This window comes from Patagioenas fasciata, chromosome 4 (assembly GCF_037038585.1).
Source record: "Patagioenas fasciata isolate bPatFas1 chromosome 4, bPatFas1.hap1, whole genome shotgun sequence".
NCBI classification, from domain to species: domain Eukaryota; kingdom Metazoa; phylum Chordata; class Aves; order Columbiformes; family Columbidae; genus Patagioenas; species Patagioenas fasciata.
In genome coordinates, this window is record NC_092523.1 from 45,290,721 (window position 1) to 45,313,455 (window position 22,735).

Here is a 22,735-nt window from a genome sequence, read left to right on the forward strand (position 1 = left end):
GGTGTTTTATGCCTAATCTATTGCATCTTTCATCATAAAGGCTGGCAGATCTCACTGTAATATGTCAGCCTTTACATGGAACTGCTAAAATTCTCACACAACAAATGCTCTGCTATTTCCACAGTAGAACAAGTTGAAAACCTGCTGTTGCCTTTTGGGATGCATGACTTAGACATAAGAAAAGCTCCCTTGGTGTGATTCATTTTGCACACTACTCACTAGACCCACTAGAAATCGACCTGTTCCTTGTCTTACTTTAGGATATATAGAAGAAAGTTAAATTGCTTAGTATAATCAGGTAGGTCTTCTGATATGATTTCTTTAAACCCAGTTGCCCTATTATGCTTGCTACTATAGTTCCTTCAAGCAGCAAGTACCTATTTACCTACCTACTTACCGCTCTGCTGAATCAAGGCTAGAACCACTTGTGCACAAAGGAAATAGAATATTTAATGAGCTGCAAAGGAATTAACTTAAGTGCTTTACAGTTGTGCCTAATAAAGTAGGCGAAAATCCACAAGGACCTGAGCATTTTTAAACTGGACCTTCAAATTCATTTTAGATATTTCCTTTGAGACTTTTCTAAAACTAGGCCATGGAAAAACAGCAGTGTTTTGCAACTATTCACATGAAATTAGAGCCACCACTTTTATTTCAGTTTAAGGCTTTCCTGTAGAAAAACAGTTGGTTAATAACAGTGTTATGATACATAGTGAATTTTAGAGGAAAAGCGCTGTCTGTGTAGTTTGTGACTAGTATGTTACCCTTTTTTCCCACTACAGTTGTTGTGAACCATATGCACTGTCAACTGTAAAATGGGAATATGCAGCAAAAACACGGTACCCCTCCAAGAAGGTGTGGAATGACTTGAACCTTATGCATTTTACAGTCTCTGGATGGTGTATATAAATTCACTTGGCAAATGCATGATCGATGTTAAGACAACATCGATCAAATACATCATGACCCTATGTCACAGACAACTGCTTTTATTTCAAGGGTTTTTGTGATTTTAGAGAGGGGAAAAAATATAGCAATTCATTTCTTTCTTGAGAGTGAAAATATATGCACCATGAACCTCCTCTGGCTGAGATGGCTGAGACCAAAAATGCACAAAGTTGAAATGGGCGAGTAACCAACCTTGGCGAAATATCGCATCCTTGCTGCATAAAGGCACCCAGGGAAAACCAGAGACTATTAAATATCCCAAATTCATTAGTTGATTCATTAGTTTGCGTTTCTCTTCCATCTTCAAATTCCTCTGTGTGCCACTCGTATGGGCTAAATCTGCTGACCAGGAATAAAACTACACTGACCCCAATGTAGGCAAAAACAATGCACATCCAGATTTCATATGCTAATGGATCAAGAAATGAAAACACTCCTGGCTTGGACTTCTGAGGCTTCTTGATCATTATCGATATCCCCAGGCTCATAAAGGGCTTTGAGAAGTCAATCACCTCTTCTCTCACCAACGTTATAGTTAATGGAGCGATTGCAATATCGGCTTTCTGTGAAGGAAGAAAAAAGCAAATAATAGCTAATACAATGATCAGAGTAAAGAATGGTTTAGTTTCTACTGCATTTCATAAATGGGTAATAGGACAGCAGAGACACCAGCAACATTCATTTCACCAAGAATGTCCTATTGAGAATTTCAGAAAATTTTTGTTGAAACTTTTCTTACTGAAATACATATAGCCATACGGTTGGCATATTTCAAGCTTCCCTTCTTACACATGCCCTTTTAAAAGTATATGGCATTTAAAAGTGTTAGTAAAGTACACTGCCTTTCACCTGGTCAGAAGGATGAAATATGCACTCACTCCCCTCAACTTAATTTGCACGTAAAATCTAATTCCATGTTTCACTTTCAAAATTTCTCATGTCAATACAGGTTACTAATTCTCTGCAGAAGGAATTTGATAATTTTCCTCTACAGAGAAAACTATATCAAATCCCACTCCTTCCGTTAGTCATCTTTAATGGCTTCATTATAAAAAAAATTTCTTACCCCATAAACAAGTTCTCCAACCATCCCATTCCAGATTTTCGTGTCTGCATCTCTCGCCCCATACTTGCCATCCCCAACAATTGTGAGCTTATATTTGAATCCACAGTGTTTAGCAATTTCTGTAGCTAAGTCCACACAATAGCCCTCATATCGATCATTTCCTTCAAGCATTTCGTGATTTTTCTTCATCATGACGTATGGGGACTCCTGCACAGAAAGAACTTGCCTTAGCTACTTGGTAACAAGACAGATGTATTGGCTGTACACTTCATAGATTAATATGTTCTCTTTTACATGTGAGAAAGAGAAAATATAACATCTGAGTCATACATGCTACGTATACGTCAGCTGTTAATTATTAACATGACATGTCCTTAACACATTTGAAAGCTGCATTCTCTGAAGTCATACACAAACAACAATACTTACAGGTATAGTGATTCTCAGTAGTATGTTAATAATGACCATGAATGTTACCAGGAGTTGTGCATTCAGAGAAGAGAGAGTAAGTTCCAAAATCAGTTTCTTTCTCTCATACAGTTTGGATGGAAGAAGGTAAAGGTATTTAGTTTCTTTTGCTGTTGTCTTAATACAAGAACATTCTTTCCTATTTCACAACCACACCCCTCCCTGGGAAAACACTTCAGGCTCCCCAGGCTATATCCTTACTGAATTACTACACAAACATTAGGTAAGATATCTGTAACTATACAATAAAGTTCTATCATGAGCAAAGCTGCTGATGAGTCTGATGAGTTGTACTAAAGTAACCTATCTCCTCTTTGCTCAGTTGTTACCAAACTATTCTTACATCCAGTGATATTCCTATGCTAGCTTGTGACTTGTCCAAACTGATAAAGAAGCTGTGTAACTTACAGAGAAATGCTGTTCTATAACAGTACATAATGTTATTTTCTAGACAAGTACAATGCAACTTTTAATGTTTTATTTTACACTTCACCAATTCATGGCGGCTACAATTCTGAAACATAAGAACCAGTCTCTTTGCTGTTTGGTAAAATCCTTTCTCTAAAACCAACTCCTCTCCTTTGAAAGCAGATATTTCATTTCCATTTTCAAGCGTAAAAACTCTAACTTTCTAGGATGTTCAATCAATGACCACATGTTTTCTACAGAACAAAACCACATACTGAATCATTTATATATCCTTAATTTCCAGATTTTATTTATGTATCCTGATGAGTAACAGCTTACAACCTCAGATAATAATACGACAGTATATTTAAACTAAAATAATGATGAGAAACAAATCACTGTAGGACATACTGTCTTCTGACAAAATATGAGGTTAATTACCAAAATAGTGGTGACAATAATAGTCTTATTCTCTAGTCCTGAAGATTCATTTCCAAGAGGGCCATCAAGAGGATTCACAACCATTTTGTCCACTTCGCTCCAATATCCAATCTAAAGAGAGTTTATAGGATGCACAGATACCAGTGAATATGAACTTTCATAGAGCAGGTAAAGCATGATATTACTATGACCTTGATCTATGCTCAAAAAGAACTATTTTTGCTATGGATTTACCAGTGTAAATATTTCTATTTATGTTGTTAAAGATTATAACAAGTAGTAACAGGATAGAACTAATGCCATTTGTTGAGATTAATTTGTCTAATACAGGCACACCGTTTTCACATATTAACAAGTATTAGTATCATCACACACTGTAGGGTTATGACAGATTCTGGATAAGGAAGACATGAGAAACTGGCTTTTCCTGAAAAATTTGGAATTAGAACAGAAAGATAATCACATTTGAAGAAACATCATTGAAAAGCTGCATTCTGCATTCAACATTCAGAAGCGTATTTCCCAAAACAATGGTTCATATTTAGCAATTTAGATGAGAAAGCAAAAAGTTTAATCTGCAAAACTGAAAAGAAAATACTGGTAGTACTTACCAGAAATAACTACTTGTATTTGTTAGAAAGAAATAATACACATTTTTACCGTGTTCTGCAAGATCCTTATAGAATACATCTACGAATAAGTATTAATACAACTCATGCTTTAATTACTCCATAGTGTTTCATTACCTACCTTAACTTGTTGCTTAGCATGGTAAAACCTTTAAAGACACTGTAAGACAATTCAAATTACCTTCCGAGGACCAGTACTTTTGAGTTCCATGACGTTTATTGTAAAATTGATTCTTTTTCCATTCTGATCAAACTTTATATTCCCTGTTAGACCTTCCACCTGAACCTATATAAATGGAGATTAAAATGGTAGAAGAACTAAGTTTGTTTCTTTTTTTGAAAATGCATTTTCTATTTCCATAAACTGAAATTTCAAAAACATTCTGTTTAGACTCTTCCACACACAATATATTATCTTACTAGGAGACATATTCCTGAGGAGTTCACTTCCACATTATTCTCAGCAAGATCCAGGCAGGTTAGGAGACTGGAAGGTTCTTTTCAAGCATTTATAGAGAATTTTACACATGCATTCGTCCAGTATTCACTCAAGGGAAACTACCTGTTTCAATGCCCTTTCTATTTCCACACCATGACCCCAGGGCACAGCTGGATTTGCAAGACAATCTCCAGCATTTCCTCTTCTGGAGATCTCAATCCTCTGTTTACGCAAATTCCGGAAAGCTTCTGTCATCACTTGAACAGCGTCATATGTAAGAGCAGATGTATACTGAAAAGAAGTGAAAATATTTAACTAAAAACCAGCTTCAGCTTCACTACACCTTTCAATCCATTCCATAACCCATTAAACACAGAAATATATTAAAAATAAAAAGGACAGTAAGATGTACAGTAAATCAGATGAGTTCTTCTGTAGTTCGAAGGTAAATACCCTCTGAGAGGCATCTATGCAAATTAATGAAGTGCTCTCCATCAGAATGGTTACAAGCAGTGCTAATAAGTCTAAACTGAAGATTTACAGCTGTTTTCAGTGTGTATTCCATTCCTTTCTCACTACAACTGGGTAACAGTTCTGTGTGCAATGTCTGGAAGCCCATGGAGGTGACAGGGGGGGGAGAAAAATAAAATTCCACTATTTAACTTCAGTAATCCTCTAAAAGTAAGAAATTGTTCCTGATTACACTCTTTGGGAGATAAATTTATACACAGATCTGTAGACTACATCTCCTCTCACATATATACACACAAAACAAAACAACAGGCATTTGTAGATACCTGTGCTTAACTTTTATCTGTTCAATAGATAAACTCAGGGGTAGCTATTTTCAAGTATGCAGTACTTTGTCAGCACCATGTTAGAACAGGTTTTGGGCTGAGATATCTGGAAGAACTGGTGCCCCTCAAAGAGCAATACAGGCAGGGAAGAACCCCATGTTCCTAATCTGCCACAATAAAAGGAGCTTTACAACTTTTGAGACATCAAGGGAGAATCCTGTGATCACATGCATCACAAGCTGGGGCTAAAGAGCCAAAAGCAGTTATCTTCAGTGACTGGAAAATTTTACATCTTAACTAACTAACTGAACAGAAACCACATGTACACGTACACTGAGGACTTTGTTGGATGAGCCTGATGAGTCCAGAACATTGCAATTATGTCAAACATAGAGACATTTTTGGAATTATGGGCCAGAACATAACTACTTATAGCCTTATGAATGAATGCAATGATCCCTATGAAGGCTATTAGATGCTGAAAATATATAAACTGTAAAGTAGAGAAAATGATATATTGGCTCTTTGCTTCAATGGCTCAGACTTTAATGAGAATTTTAATTAGGTAGCTCAGGTCATGCAGAAGGCTCTTGTAATTGTAACCAAGGCAGGCTCCTGAATTTAGGTCATTTTTGTATGCAACTGTTAGACCTTGGAGAGGGAGAAAAGGAAGGTGGAACTCTCTTTTTTCAGATATATAAGCTTACTGGGTGATTAATGTGAATCTTCTCAAGAAAGTTCTCTCAGTGACTTGTACAGAAATATTTAAAGGGGTCAGAACAGCAGCAGAATCAAGTGTGAAACTGGCTGAAGCTGAAACTACTTTCTGCTACTGGAGTAGTAGTGATTAAGTGGTGGACATGGATTTGGAGCTTCAAAGAAGGTCACAGTGAGAAGAGAAAGGACACTGACTCATTTTTTTCTGGGACAGACTAGCAATACTTCTTTAAGTGTAGCTCTTTGCAGTACAGAAACATATTGTACCACACTAGCATTTTGAGAAACTTTGGATACAGCATTGTCATTAACCACTGAAGCATACTTTGGTATCAGAGAAAATAAGAGATTGAAATTGGTAAGTTATAGTACTATCTAATTCAGTTTTCTACATTTCATTTGATCATTGGGATAAGTTTAATGTGTCTTCTCAAAAATACTATCCATATAGTATATAATTACTGGTCTGAATATTCACAACTCAGTCATGAATTCTGTTTGTGTAGGGCTTTGCCTATCAATACATATCTGCATGTATATACATGTCATCACATATATCCACAAGCTTTAATTCAGGTTAAGTCAGCTTTAATCTAAGGATCTCAAAATATTTTACGAGCATTTTATGTGTTGTTGGAGATGCCAAAAAACCAAACAGCCCATGCATCATTTATTACTGCTTTATTCTGCATACACTTTCAGTTCCTAACAACCTTCATAGGGCTCTTTAAAACTATCCAGAGCTTAATGAATAGATGTCAAGCTGACAAACTAAAACCAAGTGACCTCATTACCATAAACAAGAAATGACAGACAACCTGCACATGCAGAGGGGTGTCTCTGTGTGTGTGTCTGCATAAGAAATAAAATTGTCATAAGTTAAAGGATGCCTTAGCCCTGTCTTGATTCGCTTTGTTTAAAAATGGAGATTCATCCATGTTCTGATCTGCACTATTAAAATAACTGGGACCACTATTTGGAACAATATTCTGTGGAAGTGGGATGGGCTCTTACAGCCTACTACTTTTACAGCAGTGTAAATCTCGTAACTTCATTTCAGTTCTTTTCAACTTCACATGAGAAAAATCAGCAACTTTAACTCAAAATGGTATAGGGACTACCCTATAGTTCCCACAGAAACACCCGTATTAATTAAAACATGGTGAAGAATATGCAAAAAAAAAATAAAATCTTCCTTCTCTTGATTCCAGGACTATGATAATAAAAAAAATAAATTAAAAAAAAAGATATAGAAACTATAATATAATGCACTAAAGTGCCTAAAGATATCATCATAGAGTCATAGAATACCAGGCTGGAAGGGACCATAAGGATCATGTGGTCCAACCTTTCTTGGCAAAAGCACAGTCTAAACAAGATGGCCCAGCACCCTGTCCAGCTGAATCTTAAAAGTGTCCAACGCTGGGACATCCGCCACTTCCCTGAGGAGATTATTCCAATGGCCGATTGCTCTCATTGTGAAAAATTTCCCTGGTGACCAATCAGAATCTCCCCATGAGCAACATATCATTTCTATGTGATTCCTTGTAAAAAGGAAGTCTCTATCTTCTTTTTAGCTACCCTTTAAATACTGGAACATTATTTGCTATGAAACATGGATTGCATGCATGTCATATGAAAAGACTTCCCTCTTTAAATAAATGTCCTAATTGCCAAGAAGAGAAAAGACAAGATCCATATGTGATTTGTCTTCAAATTAAATTTAAAATGTACTGTAGACCTTAATAAAACTTGTAAGCTGCAATCGCGAAGATAAATTTGAAAAGACGAAAGAAAGTCATCCCAGACCAAGCAGAAGACATTAATTGTGTGCTGTCCAAGAAAAACTGGCAAGATAAACATTGGTAACTTTAGCTGTAATTCAGAAGATACCAGATTATTACCAGATTATTAATAATAATTAATAATTTTCAATCATCTGTAATTTAGAAGATACCAGCAACCCTTAACTAAAAGGTTCAGTACCCTACCTTGTACAATCAGTAACTGAAACTTCTGAAGATGAAAGTGCAGAAGATACTCCCAGAAGCAGATTTTTTATATGTATATTTTAAAGCTGTAAGATATTATAGAAAGATGTAATCTTTGTTCGTTAGTCCCGTGTTTAACCCAATGCCTGTCCATGTGCTAAAGTCATAAAGAGATACATTTAGAGATTTAGAATATAACATTAAAAGAATATACTTAAGCAGTAGAAAATAAATTAAAATGTGAAGACATAAAAAAAAAAAGAAGGAAGTATTCTTAATCACAGTAAGTGAGATTATTTTTCCTCTTGATCTGGATATCTGCAGCGTCTAAATCTATCCTTGACATACTAGTTGATTTTTTTTTACAGTCAGAGAAGAGAAATAACCATTTTAAGGTGTGATTCATTTGACCTGTTAGACACTTTCTTTAAAATAAAATGAATCATGCCTTCCATTCCATTAAGTTGATTTCTAGCGACTTCTGAGACTACTGGAGGAGTCCAGGGCGATCAGCTTAGATACATGTATCTACACTGTAGACACACTAAAAACAAATTAAAACCATGGGGACTCTGAACTAGCCATTCAGCCCTAATCTAACACAACAGTGAGAAAGACTAAAAAAATAATGGGATACTTTGGGCAGAGACTGTACCAACAGAGTCAAAGAACACAGTGCGGGTATACAAGACACTAGGGAGACCTCAGCTAGAACGGCGTATCCAGTCGAAGCACTGTTCAAAAAGGCTGAAATTGGTCTGAAACAGGCACAGAAGAAGGTTCCTCAGCATGTATGGGGGGTTGCTACTGGAGCAGCAGGAGAAGGGAGACTGTATCACCAACAGAGGTTAAGAGAAAGGAGGTCTAAACAAAAAAGTATTTTACCTTGGAGACAGGTAAGATTCAAAGCAAGGTAATATACGAAATGTTCTTTGCTGCAAGAGCAAGTGGGTAGAATCAATGGGTATAAACAAATGTTCAGCATTGTTCCCTATATTTAAACAATTTAAATGTACTTAAATACCAACAAATATACATCAAAGGTAGTAAGACAAACTTGTGTGTTCTTGTTGCTTGTGAGTATATTACATGTTTGACTTACTGCTCTACACCAGCAATTTTTTCCCAATGGTTGACTATGCATTTCAGCACCTTGTTTATAATACTCCACTGAATTATACACAGACTAAATTGGGATATCAAATGGTGTCCTGCTTTAATGCATGTTACAGCTTTATTTTGCTTTGAGGATTATATTCAATAAAATCTCTCATCCGAATTTTGTGCATTTTTCTCACAACAAAGTATTCCTCTACTTGAATGCTTGTATATACCATAAAAGCAGAATTGCCTTTTCATAGTGCTTTGTATAATAACTGCATTTTTTCGTCAAAACATTTACAAAACTCTTATCAAATTGTTTGTAATTTCAGAAGTAAGTGGTAGAGATTGGGCTATAGATACAGACGCATTACTGCATTTTAATATCTTATATATATACAAAAATAGGTCTATACATATGTAAACCCTTATTCATGAAGAACGAGACAAATTTATCCGTCGAGAACTAGTAAAGGATCTGGACAACTACCTCCTGTAGTCTTTCAATGTAGTCAAACTATTGCAATTCAGTCACCTATTTCTTAAGGGTCTTAAATTCAAATGTATCTTGGGGCTAATTTGAAATGGTCAGTATTACACACACTTTGGAAAACATCTGAAAGTTGCTTGGCACATGAAAGAGTAAGAAGAAAATTCTCCTTCAGGATCTCTTGTGATCCACTGTATATTGTCACGACAGAGCACAGGTATGGAAATAGTTACTTCTGATAGAAATAAGAGACATTATCAAATATTGTACACATAAATGCCATTGTAAATCCAGATGTTTTTTAATTGTGTCCATAACCATGCATCATGCTCCTTTGTTCTCTGCAGGCATTAGCATGAATGGGGTCTGTATGAAGCAGCATGTCAGGCTGGATGCCAATCAACCTGCAAATAGGCTTTAAGTACAGGAGCATCTTCATTACCTATGAGCATGTTTCAAACACTGGGGACATGAGGTAGCGGTCAGAGAGCCCAGAAAAGACTGAACGCTTGCCTCTTCCTATTTAATCTTTACATTAGAATGGACCTACTGTGAAAACAAGCAGCCTTTACAACAGACTTGCTTCCAGCTGAAAATATTCCATATATATTCAAGGTATTTGGAAATATCAGCTGATTATTTGTAAATTTTTTAATAACAATCCTGGTCCTGACTAAAAGTGAAGAGAAATGAATAAAATGTAAATCGACTGGATTTTAAAATTAATCTCAATAAGCACGGGATTTGAAATCAAGCCCTATTTATCTTAACAGATATGCTTTATTAATTTTTGTTTTCAGACATTGTAAAGTCACATCAACTCACATTTTGATGATAGCCTTTATTTAAATGCAATTCCAGCATTCTGTGTGCACAGAACAGCTAAACAAATAATCAGTATTTTTAATCTGAAATGCCATAATGTTTTGAGCAGCACACTAGAAGCAAAGAACACCTTAAGCAACCTGTCACCTTGGAAAAATTTGAGTGTTCGTGTGCAAAATTGCTATCCAGAAACCCTGATAATTTTGTGATGTGTTTATGTTCTTTAGGTATCTTCATGTTTGGTTTAGAAAGGCTGTTTTCTGGGCACATCCCAGAACAGCTTTGGTTTCTAGTCAGGCACCTGCCTGAGCCTGCAGCCCTGGGAATCTGACTCCTGTTTGAAAGACGTGCCCACATCACATCAGCAGACACTGACATGACTGGGGCACTTGTATCATCCCAACAGTCCCCCTGTAGGATATTTATAGGGGAAACTGACCTCTTTAACTCCTTTTAAAACTGAATATAGCAAAGATCACAAGATTTACGAACACCAAGGTGGTCGGCCTTTCTACCTATTTCAACTACTACTCTAATAGAAAGGAGATTCCTAGACTGTAATTCCTCCCCCAAGATTACCTCCAATCTGACTCAATGGAGTCATCAGAGATTCTAATTCAGCAGAAAAAAAAGAGTACAGGTACCTACTTTTCTTTTTTTTTTTTTTCCCAAATTTTCTTTTTCTGGTTTTGCACTGAGGACAGAAATTCTAATTAGATTTAGTGCAATGGCCAAAGAGAAGATCTAGTGATACCGTAAAACAGATGTTTCTTCAAAATATCAGAAAGATGTCAGAGAATAAAAAAATTCCGGATCTGGACAAAAGTCTTGGCAACCAAGTGAACCCTCTGTCTTCCAGGAAGAAACAGAGTAATGCCAGATCTTATTAATGGCACTGGTATTTGGATCTACTGAATTTGCAGACCTTCATCCAGAACAGCAAGTCAGCTTGTGTGTCTTGCACTCATTCAGAAGTGTTAACGGAGAAGTTGTGTGGGAATTTATCCCTTTCATTATCCAGAAGGTAAAATTAGTCTAACATTGTGCCTCCTTTATTTTTTGAAAACGCACTACAGAGAACGAGCTCTGGCATGTCATTCAATCTCAGAAGTCCTTTAACCTTCGTATCAACTAAGCTATCTGTGCCCACAGAAAGATGGGCAGATGCTTTCAGAAGCTCCTGCCATTTACTCTGGTTCCACCATGTTGTTTTGTCTCAGCTTTTGTTGATCGTGGTGAATGGATCTAAAACATACAAAGATTGCGATGACTCAATATTGCTCACTCAGAGCGGTCAGTACTGGTGTTATAGTACAGTGCACTGCTCGACAAGGCTTTTATTTTGCTGTTGTTCCAACAATAATGTATAAGCAATCTAAAATAAATGAAATATTGAACCAGACACCAAGTTCTGCAAGATATCCTCCTAGCCAGTGCCATTAAAAACAACATGGTAGTTTCTATGCTAGTATTAAAAAACCCAAAACACAAACAAACCCCACCAAATAATAACAAAACAAACGCTCACAGCTGTAGCCCTTTTTTCTAAATCTATCATACTATGCTGCAATACAAAAATATCTTCTTTTAAACACATTTTTAATGAGAAAGGATAACTATCAGGCACAAAAAAAAAAAAAAGAACTTGAAAGGAGTACAGTAGTTTTTAATGAAAATCTTCACGCTATTTTTTTTCTCTACCTAATACATATAGGCTTATGAGACCTGCAGTGAATTTAATCTTCATCCCTCTCCTTCTGAAGAATCCTAAAAAATTAAAAATAAATAAATCAGGAAGACACCTAATCTCTCCCTACACTGAAGGCAGAAACGACATTCCACTATTCATAATTTAAATATTTTGCACATATTTTGTGAACTGTACATTCACTACATTTGTGTAACAGCGTATTTGAACCTCAAACCATGGAGGTTCTTCAAGCCTCTGGTCATTACTCAATGGGTGAAAAGTTTACCATCTAAACTAATTTTTTTTTATTAAGCTCCTTAAAAAGTTTATGAATTCTTGGCCTATTATTTCAATTTTTCTAGAAGCTTTTTAAACCCTCTTAATTGTCAAACCTAAAGCTTACTCCTGGTGAACTTTGTATCACCAAAAAACACACAGAGCTTGACAAAAAATTGCTTGGATTTGAATCCATAGAGCTTGACAGAAATAATATAAGCAATTATTTGGATTTAGACCCACAGCATTTTACTTATACAAAAAGATGATGTTGTTTTCTAACCCATGCCACTTTCTGTGGAAAATACCTAAACTGACAAAATAAATAAGATTTTACAGTTATTTGTGTAATCGTACTTCTAAATTTAAACAGATGCACTTGCAAAACAGCAATGTCACTGATGATAAAATCACCTTTAATTTACTGTAAACAACAAAGAACATATGCCTTTTTAATTGTCACTATATGAATACATAATTTTTTTTTCTTCAAGGCTAAGCTAGAGAAAAGTACATTCATAGTGTTATAAATCAGGAGTATCCGGCAGCAAAAACTGAAGGCTACTGTTATGACAGTGAAAATAGAACAAGTAGGAATATTTAAAGCAGAGAATAAAATGTACAAATATGAAGGCAAAAGACTTCTCTGAAAAATCATGCTATAAGAAATGGATTTGAAAGAACTAGTATGAATGTTTAAAATGCTAAAGTGTGGAGTTTGTGGGGATTTTTTTCTTTATTTGTGGGAGGGAGTGGTGGTTTGTTCTTTTGTGGGGGTTTCTTCTCGGCTTTGTTTTTCTCTCTCTTTTTTTTTTTTTTAATCCACTTCACCCTAAAACTACACTTGAGTTTCTTTAAATTCTTATGTTCTATCACAAAAGTCACTTTCTCTTAAAAAACGGAGGTTAGTCATAAATCAATAAGCATATGTGACTTAGAGCAGACATAAATTTTAAAATATAAAATGCTTTTTTTCTAAAATATTTACTGAAATGTAGTCTTCAATCACTGCTCTTTTTATGAAAAAAAAAATGGTCATCCAAGCATTATTATCCATGGTAAATATCCTTCATGAGTTGAGTTTTTAACCCAAAGAAAGTTACTATGATTATTATAAAAATGTATTCTAGGTTTTTTTTCTAGTAGAATAATTAATGATTGATGCAATTAAGAAAATGGTAGAAGAGAGATTAGAGAACAGATCATTCTGTCTTATCAAATGACTAATACTATATGAATTATAATAACCTGAAAACTCTATTTGGCTCTTCAGCTATATTTTTTTTACTCATATCCAACAGAAAGTTCTATATACATTAATGGAAATAATTTATTTACCCTAGAATTTGAACAACTCTGCAACAGAAATGATTCTATATTGTAACTTCATATGAGGATTTTTTAGATTGAAATTTTTCACCAGCCTATTAAATAAAGCCACACTAAATGATATTTTAATTTGATTTTAATATATTCTGAATCATCGTCACTCTCTGTAACAATCTGCAGGAGAGGTACCTGAACCTGACATTACAATACACCTCGCACAAATTCACTTATCAGGGCAGCGAAAAAGAACACATTAAGGTGAAGCGCTGGTTGAAATAAGTGAGTTGCTGGGAAAACAGGCAGGAGGAATCCATTGCACTTTGTTGGTTGAAGATCCTTAAACACTTATAATTATTAATAATTCAAAGAAACAGAGCTGCATAGGGACATCAGGACTTGGCTCCGTAGTTTTCTGAACCCTGGCAAATACTTTTGCTTTGGCACAGTTCAGGCACTTTCACTTGCAGGATCGAAGGATCTGGGTCAATAGGCCCTTTGTATGTCTGAGACAAATCTACAGATATTGCCTCAAACCATCCACTGCTTTCACTGACTAAATGTTCCATTCTTTAATTGAGTTTTCTTTAAAAAAAACAATGAACCAACTACGCTGGAATGAGTGATTACTTACGGAAAGGGCCTTAAGGTATTAAAAAGAAGCATAAGTTTAACACTGAAATTTCTTATGTCCACATTTTTCATATATATTTTTGGAAGTAGAGAAGATTGAACAGTAGGATTCAAAAGCCCAGTGAAAACAAGTAGCTGGAATGCCAGCTGCTAGATGTATATTTTTATGCTCAGGAAACCAAAACACAAGGACTGGAAAATGTAGCCAGAAAAAACTACAGTTTTACAATGACACTTAAAAAAAAAAAACAAACACCACTCCAGTTTAGTTCCTGACTAAATCACATAATAAATACTGAAATTAGCTGATTTTTTAAAAAATTTTTATTCATAAATCATTATAATCTACTTTAATTCAGGCATAATCAATCACAATTTTCCATTAAAACCATAGCAGGTGCAACAGAATATCACTTTTAACTCTTAATAAAATGCCTGGTATTATAAAACCATCTTGCAACACACTGCAATCATAAGTGGCATGCCCCAAAATGAAGGTATTGTCTAATTCATTAATTGTACACTTTTGCTTAGTTGTCTATATCTAGACTAAATTCTTTCTGAATTTCTAGTTTGAAGAAATGTTTTCACTCTTCTCTTCTTTGTTCGTTATTATCAGTGAGTCATCTGAACTGTAATTATTTCTGCAAGCTAAATAGGTATTTTTATATTTGTCTGCATGTTTTCCGTATTCCATACTTGAGGTAAATAGGTACCAGAAGAGTTCAAACAGCAGATTTGAATGACAAGCCTCATTCTTCCTGAGTTACAGTTTAAGACCGGCAGTTTTCAGCTTTTGCAATTTTATCATAAAGAGCACACTGTTCGGTACTATACAAACACTTCAAATTCTAGAATCACACTATCTTTGAAAAAAATAGATTTCATAATAATTTTCTAAAAGACTACATGACTTGGCTATAAAAGAGACTTGAAAATGTGAAACTACTAAAGGTGAAATCAGAAGGCAAAACCAATCTCTCATTTTGTTATCATAGTTATGCATTGATTCTGTGTGTGGGAAAGACATTATGAAGCCTGAAATGCAATCCTATGAATTCTGAACATCTGAAACATCATGTACAAGCATGAAGCAGTTTAATCCATTGAAAACAGCTGCAGTAAGTACTGGGGGTGTTACCATCTTCCAACACAATGCTATCCTCTAGGAGTCCGAACTGCCTTGGGGTTTCAACCAGACAGCCCCAAATTATTTTCTGCATGTAGTTTCTGTATATATCATACACAACTCGGCTCAGATACTTGCACACACCAAGCCTCAGGTTGCTCTTAGAAAAGCTCATCACAGAGTAGGATGACTTAGTACTTAAGTCTGCCTAGCCTTCAGGAGGTACAAATTGAACTTCTTCCCGGAATTAAACCAAAGGCTGCCCCCAAACAGAATGGGTTAATCAGATTAGGAACTGGAACAGTTGGATGTGAATGGATGTGTTTTCCTTCAGTGTCCTTCCACAACGGCAAGAAGTTTGCCTCAGACATTATAGCCTGATGCACTAAGGGTGAGAAAGCCCAGCATATTTGTAAATACACAATAATGGATCAAAAGGGGACTTCGGCTTGTTATTATTAGGCCTTCATAAAATTAAGTGTGGCTTTTGTTTTGCTACATGACAAAAAAATTTGCCAGGATGCTCTGTGGTAGGTTTCAAGATCTACACATTATTGGCTCATCTAGAATTGCATGCAGAGACTGGTACCACCTTCAATTACAACAGATATGTTTTAAATTTACTCTGGGGTAAACAGTATATCAGTTTTACTTTTGAAAAATGAAAATACTTTTTGTAAAAAGGCAGCAAAGCACTGGAGTTTTAAGCGTCCTACTTTACCTTTAAATCTCGTGGTTTTTATCAGTACAGGTACAGTGCAGCAACAAATAAAATCAGTGCCTCTTCTCATCCATGTCCTAAGACTGCAATTTCTTATAGTTAATAATTTATAAATTGTGAAGATGCATTTTTAAAGCAATTTGATCCAGGTCCTCTTCTGGGAATTTGTAGAACATGTTTTCAACAACGTTTTTCTTTCTTGAAAAGTTCATTGCTTTAAAATGTATGTTTTTTTAGAAAGAGGTGTCTTTCTACATTTTCAGGACTCTACTTGAGTGCTGTGATATGTCTTGTCACATTGGCTCAGCCATATTCCATTGACTTGCATTTTATAATGTAAAAGGAATGTATACTCCTTTTTGGATTACAAAAATAAGATAATACAACACAGTTGTGATGTCATTGCCTGTAATGAGATAACATTCGCAATCCCAGGGCTAACATTGCCTGCTAGGGGCATGTAACCTCCTCTCATTGCTGTATTGGTAACACAGGACTTTTATTAGCCTTCCTGTTTCATACACTATTGGTAGTGACAGTTTCCTAGATTCTTTGGGAACTGGTGGCAAGAGTTCATTTATAACCACTGACAATTTGAACAACTGCCTTAAAACCAAAAGGAGAGAAATACGATTCATAAGATCACAGAAGGGACAAATGAGAGACCAGTGAGTTAAACCTGCTAAATAACTTAGATGTTTATACACTGTTCCAAGAAGTAAAGGATAATGAACACAGCTAGAATATTTATGTAAGAAGGAATGGCATGTTTAGGAGGAACAGGTAGGAAATGCAGTTCAACAAAAATAGATGAAAAATTCTGTACTTTAAAGGAATGATCAAGTGCATAGATATGGTATGAAACTGTTTAAATTGGCAGTAGTACAGAAAAGCAATGCAGAAAAAGATCCGGATGTTAGTGTGTATCTCTTGATAAGTATTTTCCAACAGTGTCATGATGGCGAGGGAAAAAAACAAAAAAGCAAACACCCCCCCCCCAACAACAACAAAACCCAAACAAAACAAAACCAAAAACAAACAAAAAACCCCCACACAACAAAAAACAAAACAAAACCAAAAGTAACACAAAAGAAAGCCTTGAAAGGAGTACTGTCTCTGAGATACATGAAGCTATTATTTTGATCTCTACAGCACAGCACACAGATATGATGCAGTACCCAGTCTGGCATTTCAAAGAACATGAGTACCAATTAGAAAGGTTCCCAAGCAAAACAATGAACAGGATCTGAGAGGAGAAAATTCAAAGGAAAAGGGATTATTTAGTTTAGCAGGGAGGAGAGCAAGGACAAATATGGCAGACATCTTCAAATATAGGACAGCTAAAAATGGGAACTTCCTCATATCCATTAGAAACAGATAAAGGAGTAATGGATTAGGCAATATAATGGCTGCTTTAAGACAAACAAACAAAAAACCTAAAAACAAGACTACTTATGCTCTGCAATAGAATGTTTGGGGAGGTTTTGAAATCACTATATGCAGGAACTGCACAGGTATAGCTGATTCTGCCTTCAGGAACGGAGGATGGACCAGGTGACTGACTGCTCAAACACCTTTCTTGTCCTTTTCCTATGATTTCTATGATTCTGCTCTGGCTCCCTCAAGGATAGGAATGAAATGTGACACAGCTCTGTCCTCACGTGTGATGGCAGGCAAAATTACAAGTAATACGCATTTAAAGGCAAAAGATAGAAAAATACATGAAGAAATACAGTAACTGATACAATCAACCTCTCAAAACATTGCAATATGCATCTACTTTTTACTCCCATCAATACCTCTAGCATTTATATGTATTTATATATTTATGTGGTTATTTAACATGTCTCAATCTCTTCACTGAAGATCAGTGTGATCCTGTATATTTCGTGAGCAGACAATATATAAAGGAAGACAGATCAGACTTTTAAATTGAATTTAAACTGTCTTCTAAGTTGATGACATGCATGAAAATATTTCAATGTTTCAATTAGTTTATTTTTCCTATCCATAATAAAATAAATCTCAAAAACATAAGATTTTTTCAAAAACTCGCCTTCAACCCTTCCAATTTCTAGTAGACTTGAAAGGACCTATCACAGAATTAAAAAAGGTTTAAATAAAGGTTTAAATATAGTTTATCTGTGATAAACTTAAAGATTTTAATGCTACAACAAGAAATTGCAACCACTTCATCTTATCTAACACACATGCAATTCCCCACCTATTTTAAGTAATATCTGAGGTGCCAGAATCCTTAGCACTGTGTGCCACCTATTTAGCTTTCCATTGAGAAAAACAGCATCTTGGTTTCTGTTAGGTATTTTACATTAGCCATGCATTTAACTGTGATTATTTCCAGACTACGATTCTGCAACATTAGCAGGTAGGCAGGTAAATTTAGGCACTCAAGAATCAGAGAGACTAAAGAATTGTATTAATCACCCACAGCCACATCCCTTCCCTTTTTCCTAAATGGGAGCAATACATATTACATTCATATTACATACAATGTAAAATATGTATCTAAAGGCATGACACAGACTCTAGTTTATTTTGTCAAACATCAAATGAGAAATTGACTTATACTGTCAAACATTTTTGAATAAAAATATAACCACAGAAAAAACACAGCTTTGATTAAGTCCCCACAAAAAAAAACCCAAAACCAAAACCAAACAAACAAAAAAAACCAAGCCAAACCAAAACACAAAAACAAACAAAACAAACAAACAAACAAAAACAACAACAACCAAAAAAACCCATAGCTTTGACTAAGTCTCCTGCAAATCTGGCCTCAGAAAAAGGGAACCTACAAACTTTATTTCTTAATTTAAATTAAGGTTGTGCACTTTACAGGATTTTTGTTCTAGGAATTTAAAAAATGGTTCTTGCATTCCTTGCTCAAGCTTCTTAGCCATCTCATTATAAATCATATTCAAAATATAACACAAAAAAAGCTATGCCTAGAACATTTGCCATCTCTCTTTTTGTCTTAGCACATTTTAGAGTTATTTAAGTATACTTATTAATAAAATTTCTGATCATATTATTTAAAACAAAAATTATTTAGCATTAAAATTGCATTATTCTTTTAACATCTTGCAAGCACTAATTGATCCTCAAAACAGTCACATGAGGTAAGAAGGCACTATTAATCCAATTTTATCCAGAGGGAAAAACAAGGTAAGGAAGTTACACTTGTGCATTGTCACATTTGGTGTCACTCAGGCCTGAAAACAGACCATGATTCTGTACCTCAGGCACACCGCTGAATTTTAAAAGTCTCTGTGGGATTCAGGCATCTGTCTCAAAGCAACTGTCTTACCATTTCTTTGGGAGATTACGTTATAGCAGAAAGCGCCAGACCTGTGCTCCCTGGAAATCTATGTATGACTACATATTTGCCTTTAAAACATTTTGAAACACAAAGGAAGAGGAAAAAAAAATGTCAGCAGATATTTAATATATCATCACATTCAAATCAATTATTTAACAAGCTGCCAGGTGCAGATTTACAGTGACACAAGAAAAATTAAAGTTGTCTCGAATCTTTTTGACAGTGCAGTATCTTTGTCAGACCAGTCCTAGGATAGAGAATGTTAAAAGCACCCCAGAGAAATATAAAATTGTGCTAACACAAGCTGATTTTGAAGGGCTTTCTCCGTCTCTTGTCTTTCTATTCCAATTCCCTCACTTCCTGTACATCTGTCATGGTTAAAACAAATATAAGACATACCTTAATTGTACTAGTGTGTGCACCAGGATATTCTTTTTCCTCCAATGTTGACCAACGTTGTATAAACTTTGACACCAGAGGATCATCATAGTCAACTATCTGAAATCCTGAGACGTTAGCTCCTCCAAACTGAATTTTTGACAAATCTCCATCAGTAAATCCCTGGGCACAGAAAACATTGTCTGTTATTTCAACACTTTTGGCAGATCTCTCAAGAGCATATACAAATAGTTACCATGTGACTTCTACTGCAGAAGTGTAAGCCAACATTTTCCTCAAACAGGATCCAAATTTAGTCCTGGGCTGCCAGGATTAAGTTGTCAGCTCCAGCAGCCAGCAATGCCCCTCAATCCTCACTAGACACATCTTTATAGAGCAAAGGCTGAGTGGATCTGGCCTTGCCATGCTCACATTCCTGAACAATCCTGTTCACTTCAATGGGACTGCTTACATGAGAAAGGGAAGACTGACATTAATAACAGGCAAGTAGGTTTTAGTCAGGAATAGTTACAGCCACAGCTGAGTCCTCTTTTTGCTTGGAACACTAAAGCATGTGGAAGGACTTACCGTTTCCCCTGCCTCCTCGCTCCAGTATAAAGAACTACTTCTCATTTGTACAAACAGTACATGTTTTGTTTTCTATGTTCTGTGTTTTACCTTGTCCTAAATGACCATACAAATGAATTTACACAAAATACTGATTCCAGACACTTCAATTTAAATGAATGCTCTGAAGGAACATAAAAAGAGGTAGTAACTTCAGACCACATTTTCAGAAGTTGCTACAATTGCTATACTAGATGCTCTTTAATTATTGCATGTTAATGATACCCATCAATGATGTCTCACTGCATGCTAATAGACATTTCTACAAGGATCATGAAACTTTCTTCAATATTATTATGAGCTTGAAGTTTGAACAGGAACATTCATTGTATACTTTGATCCTTTCTCCATCTATCAGCATGTTTTATTCTTAAAATAGATGAATTTCTTGACTGGCTGATAAAACTGGAGAAGCATATTACTAGTCAAGAAAAGAAAAATGTGGATTCAGTGAAGAAGATGGGATATGATCAAGTACTAGACAAATTTTCTTTCTGACAGAAAAAAATACAGTTTTAAAATCATTACCATATCTGTTTATATGATATTATACAAAAGATCTACAATATTTGCATTAAAACTGTATAAATTTGTAGGAAGCAAATATGATATTAAACAGCTTTAAAATACAATATTCAATAAATTTTAGCTTTTATAGGCTTACTGTTACAAGCTTAAAGCAATGGCTAAAATAGCATCCAGTCAACATAATGAAATACACTAGGCAATTGTTCTAAAATGTTTACTTCCCTTAAGACTAAAAGACACTTTATATAACATTTGCAATGCAAAATACAAATGTCTAACAGTTAGAGAGTTTTTCAAATTTTGTAAGAATTTTATGTTTGCTTTGTGAATATTAGTAGCTGATCTTCTTTATCCTAAAAATTAGTTAATAAATATAAAAATGAAATCCCACTGTTCTGCCTTTAAATAGGTCTTTAGAGTATAAGGCTTCCTCTCATCTGTCTAGTGACATACATGATTCTTCAGAATACTCCCTGCCTGGAGGGGGGAAGTGTTCAGATCAAAGGTTGGGAGGAGACAGGAGTTATGATATCTGAAGTGTGACAGACACCCTATGGCTGTTCTGTTCTCTCAGGCCCCTCAAAGGACCATGGAAGACAGGGTGTAAACTAGAGCACTCCAGGCTCTCCTGGAATTTATACCAAACGCTATCACAGTCCAAGAATAAATGCTCAAAAAAACCTGTTTAGAGGCACTCACACTATTCAAATCCCAAAGCTTTTTTCTGGAACAGAATAACTGCGACTCAAGCCTGCAGAATTTGCTTTATCTGTTACAAAAAAAAAAAAAGGATAACATTCCCTAGCTTCAGTAAATAAGTGCTGTTGACTTTAATGTCAGTAAAATGGCCCTTAATCTTTAGATACAATTTCAAAAAAATGACCTGGACAGCATTTAGTAAGCTTCCTGAACCTTCCTCCTTAGAGAAACATTATTAGCTATACTGTGTGATCAGCCATGCTCAATAAAGGATTAATTGAAACTGATTACCAAGTCAACCTGAGAAAAGAAGATGTGTAAAGCTAAGACTCACTAGTCTAGCAGAATGAAAGCTGAGAACTGTAATTTTTACATATTTTGGAGGTGGAAGAAGAAATACTAGTTTGCTGAATGAATGTGTGAGCCTATAACCTGCAAAGTTGTGGTTTTTATTTTTTTTAATTTCTGTACTCTACTTTTCTAAAGTATGTAGAAAAAGGGATGCAGCTCTACTGAGAGTGATAAGCAACCTTCATGTCCACTGAAGGGAATATCACAGGAAGCATTTAAGCCCTGAAAAGACTCAGCCGTTAAAACAAATACCACCTCAACACATGCATTCATTCAGAGAGCCAAAATGACACTTAGCTTTTCTCTATTTTCTAAAATGCATTTAAAACAAAATAATAGCTGATGTGCTTCCATAAACAGTAAAATGAGTAATAGACGTATTTTAAATATTAAAAATGCTTACCAGATTTGCAATGATATAATGGTATCCTTTAACATGTTTACCAATTGTGATAACCTGTAAAAAAAGAAATATCCCTGTAATGGAGAATGTTCACCTGATATATGGACTGAGACTTAAAAACTACAAAATGCAGTATGATGTAAAAGCTAGTTATGAGCTTTCTTGTACGCAATACTGGGTTTGTTCAGTACTTTACTTTTATTTTACTTAATGCACCACTGAACATGCTCTCCACTGATGGAAATTAGTCATGTTGAAGTCCAAGTCCCAAGATCTGTAAGCAGAGGAGCTGAATGCTAATTACTTTACTATGC

General features: G+C 35.3%; 1 protein-coding gene across 7 annotated transcripts in view; it reads right to left on the reverse strand.

Annotated features, from left to right (window-relative positions):
• The window catches only part of GRIA2 (glutamate ionotropic receptor AMPA type subunit 2), a 98,864-nt gene that overhangs the window by 20,267 nt on the left and 55,862 nt on the right, over positions 1-22,735 (reverse strand). For all 7 annotated transcript variants that reach the window (XR_010651346.2, XM_065837705.2, XM_065837701.2 and 4 more), the window contains exons 5-11: positions 22,422-22,475; positions 19,835-19,996; positions 4,523-4,690; positions 4,142-4,246; positions 3,332-3,442; positions 2,015-2,221; positions 1,141-1,511 (exon numbers count right to left, since the gene is read on the reverse strand). Coding sequence is in view for 6 of the 7 variants with exons in the window: in XM_065837705.2 (XP_065693777.1) it covers positions 1,141-1,511; positions 2,015-2,221; positions 3,332-3,442; positions 4,142-4,246; positions 4,523-4,690; positions 19,835-19,996; positions 22,422-22,475 (1,178 nt within the window). In the remaining variant the exon portion in view is untranslated. The remainder of the gene's footprint in view (positions 1-1,140; positions 1,512-2,014; positions 2,222-3,331; positions 3,443-4,141; positions 4,247-4,522; positions 4,691-19,834; positions 19,997-22,421; positions 22,476-22,735) is intronic.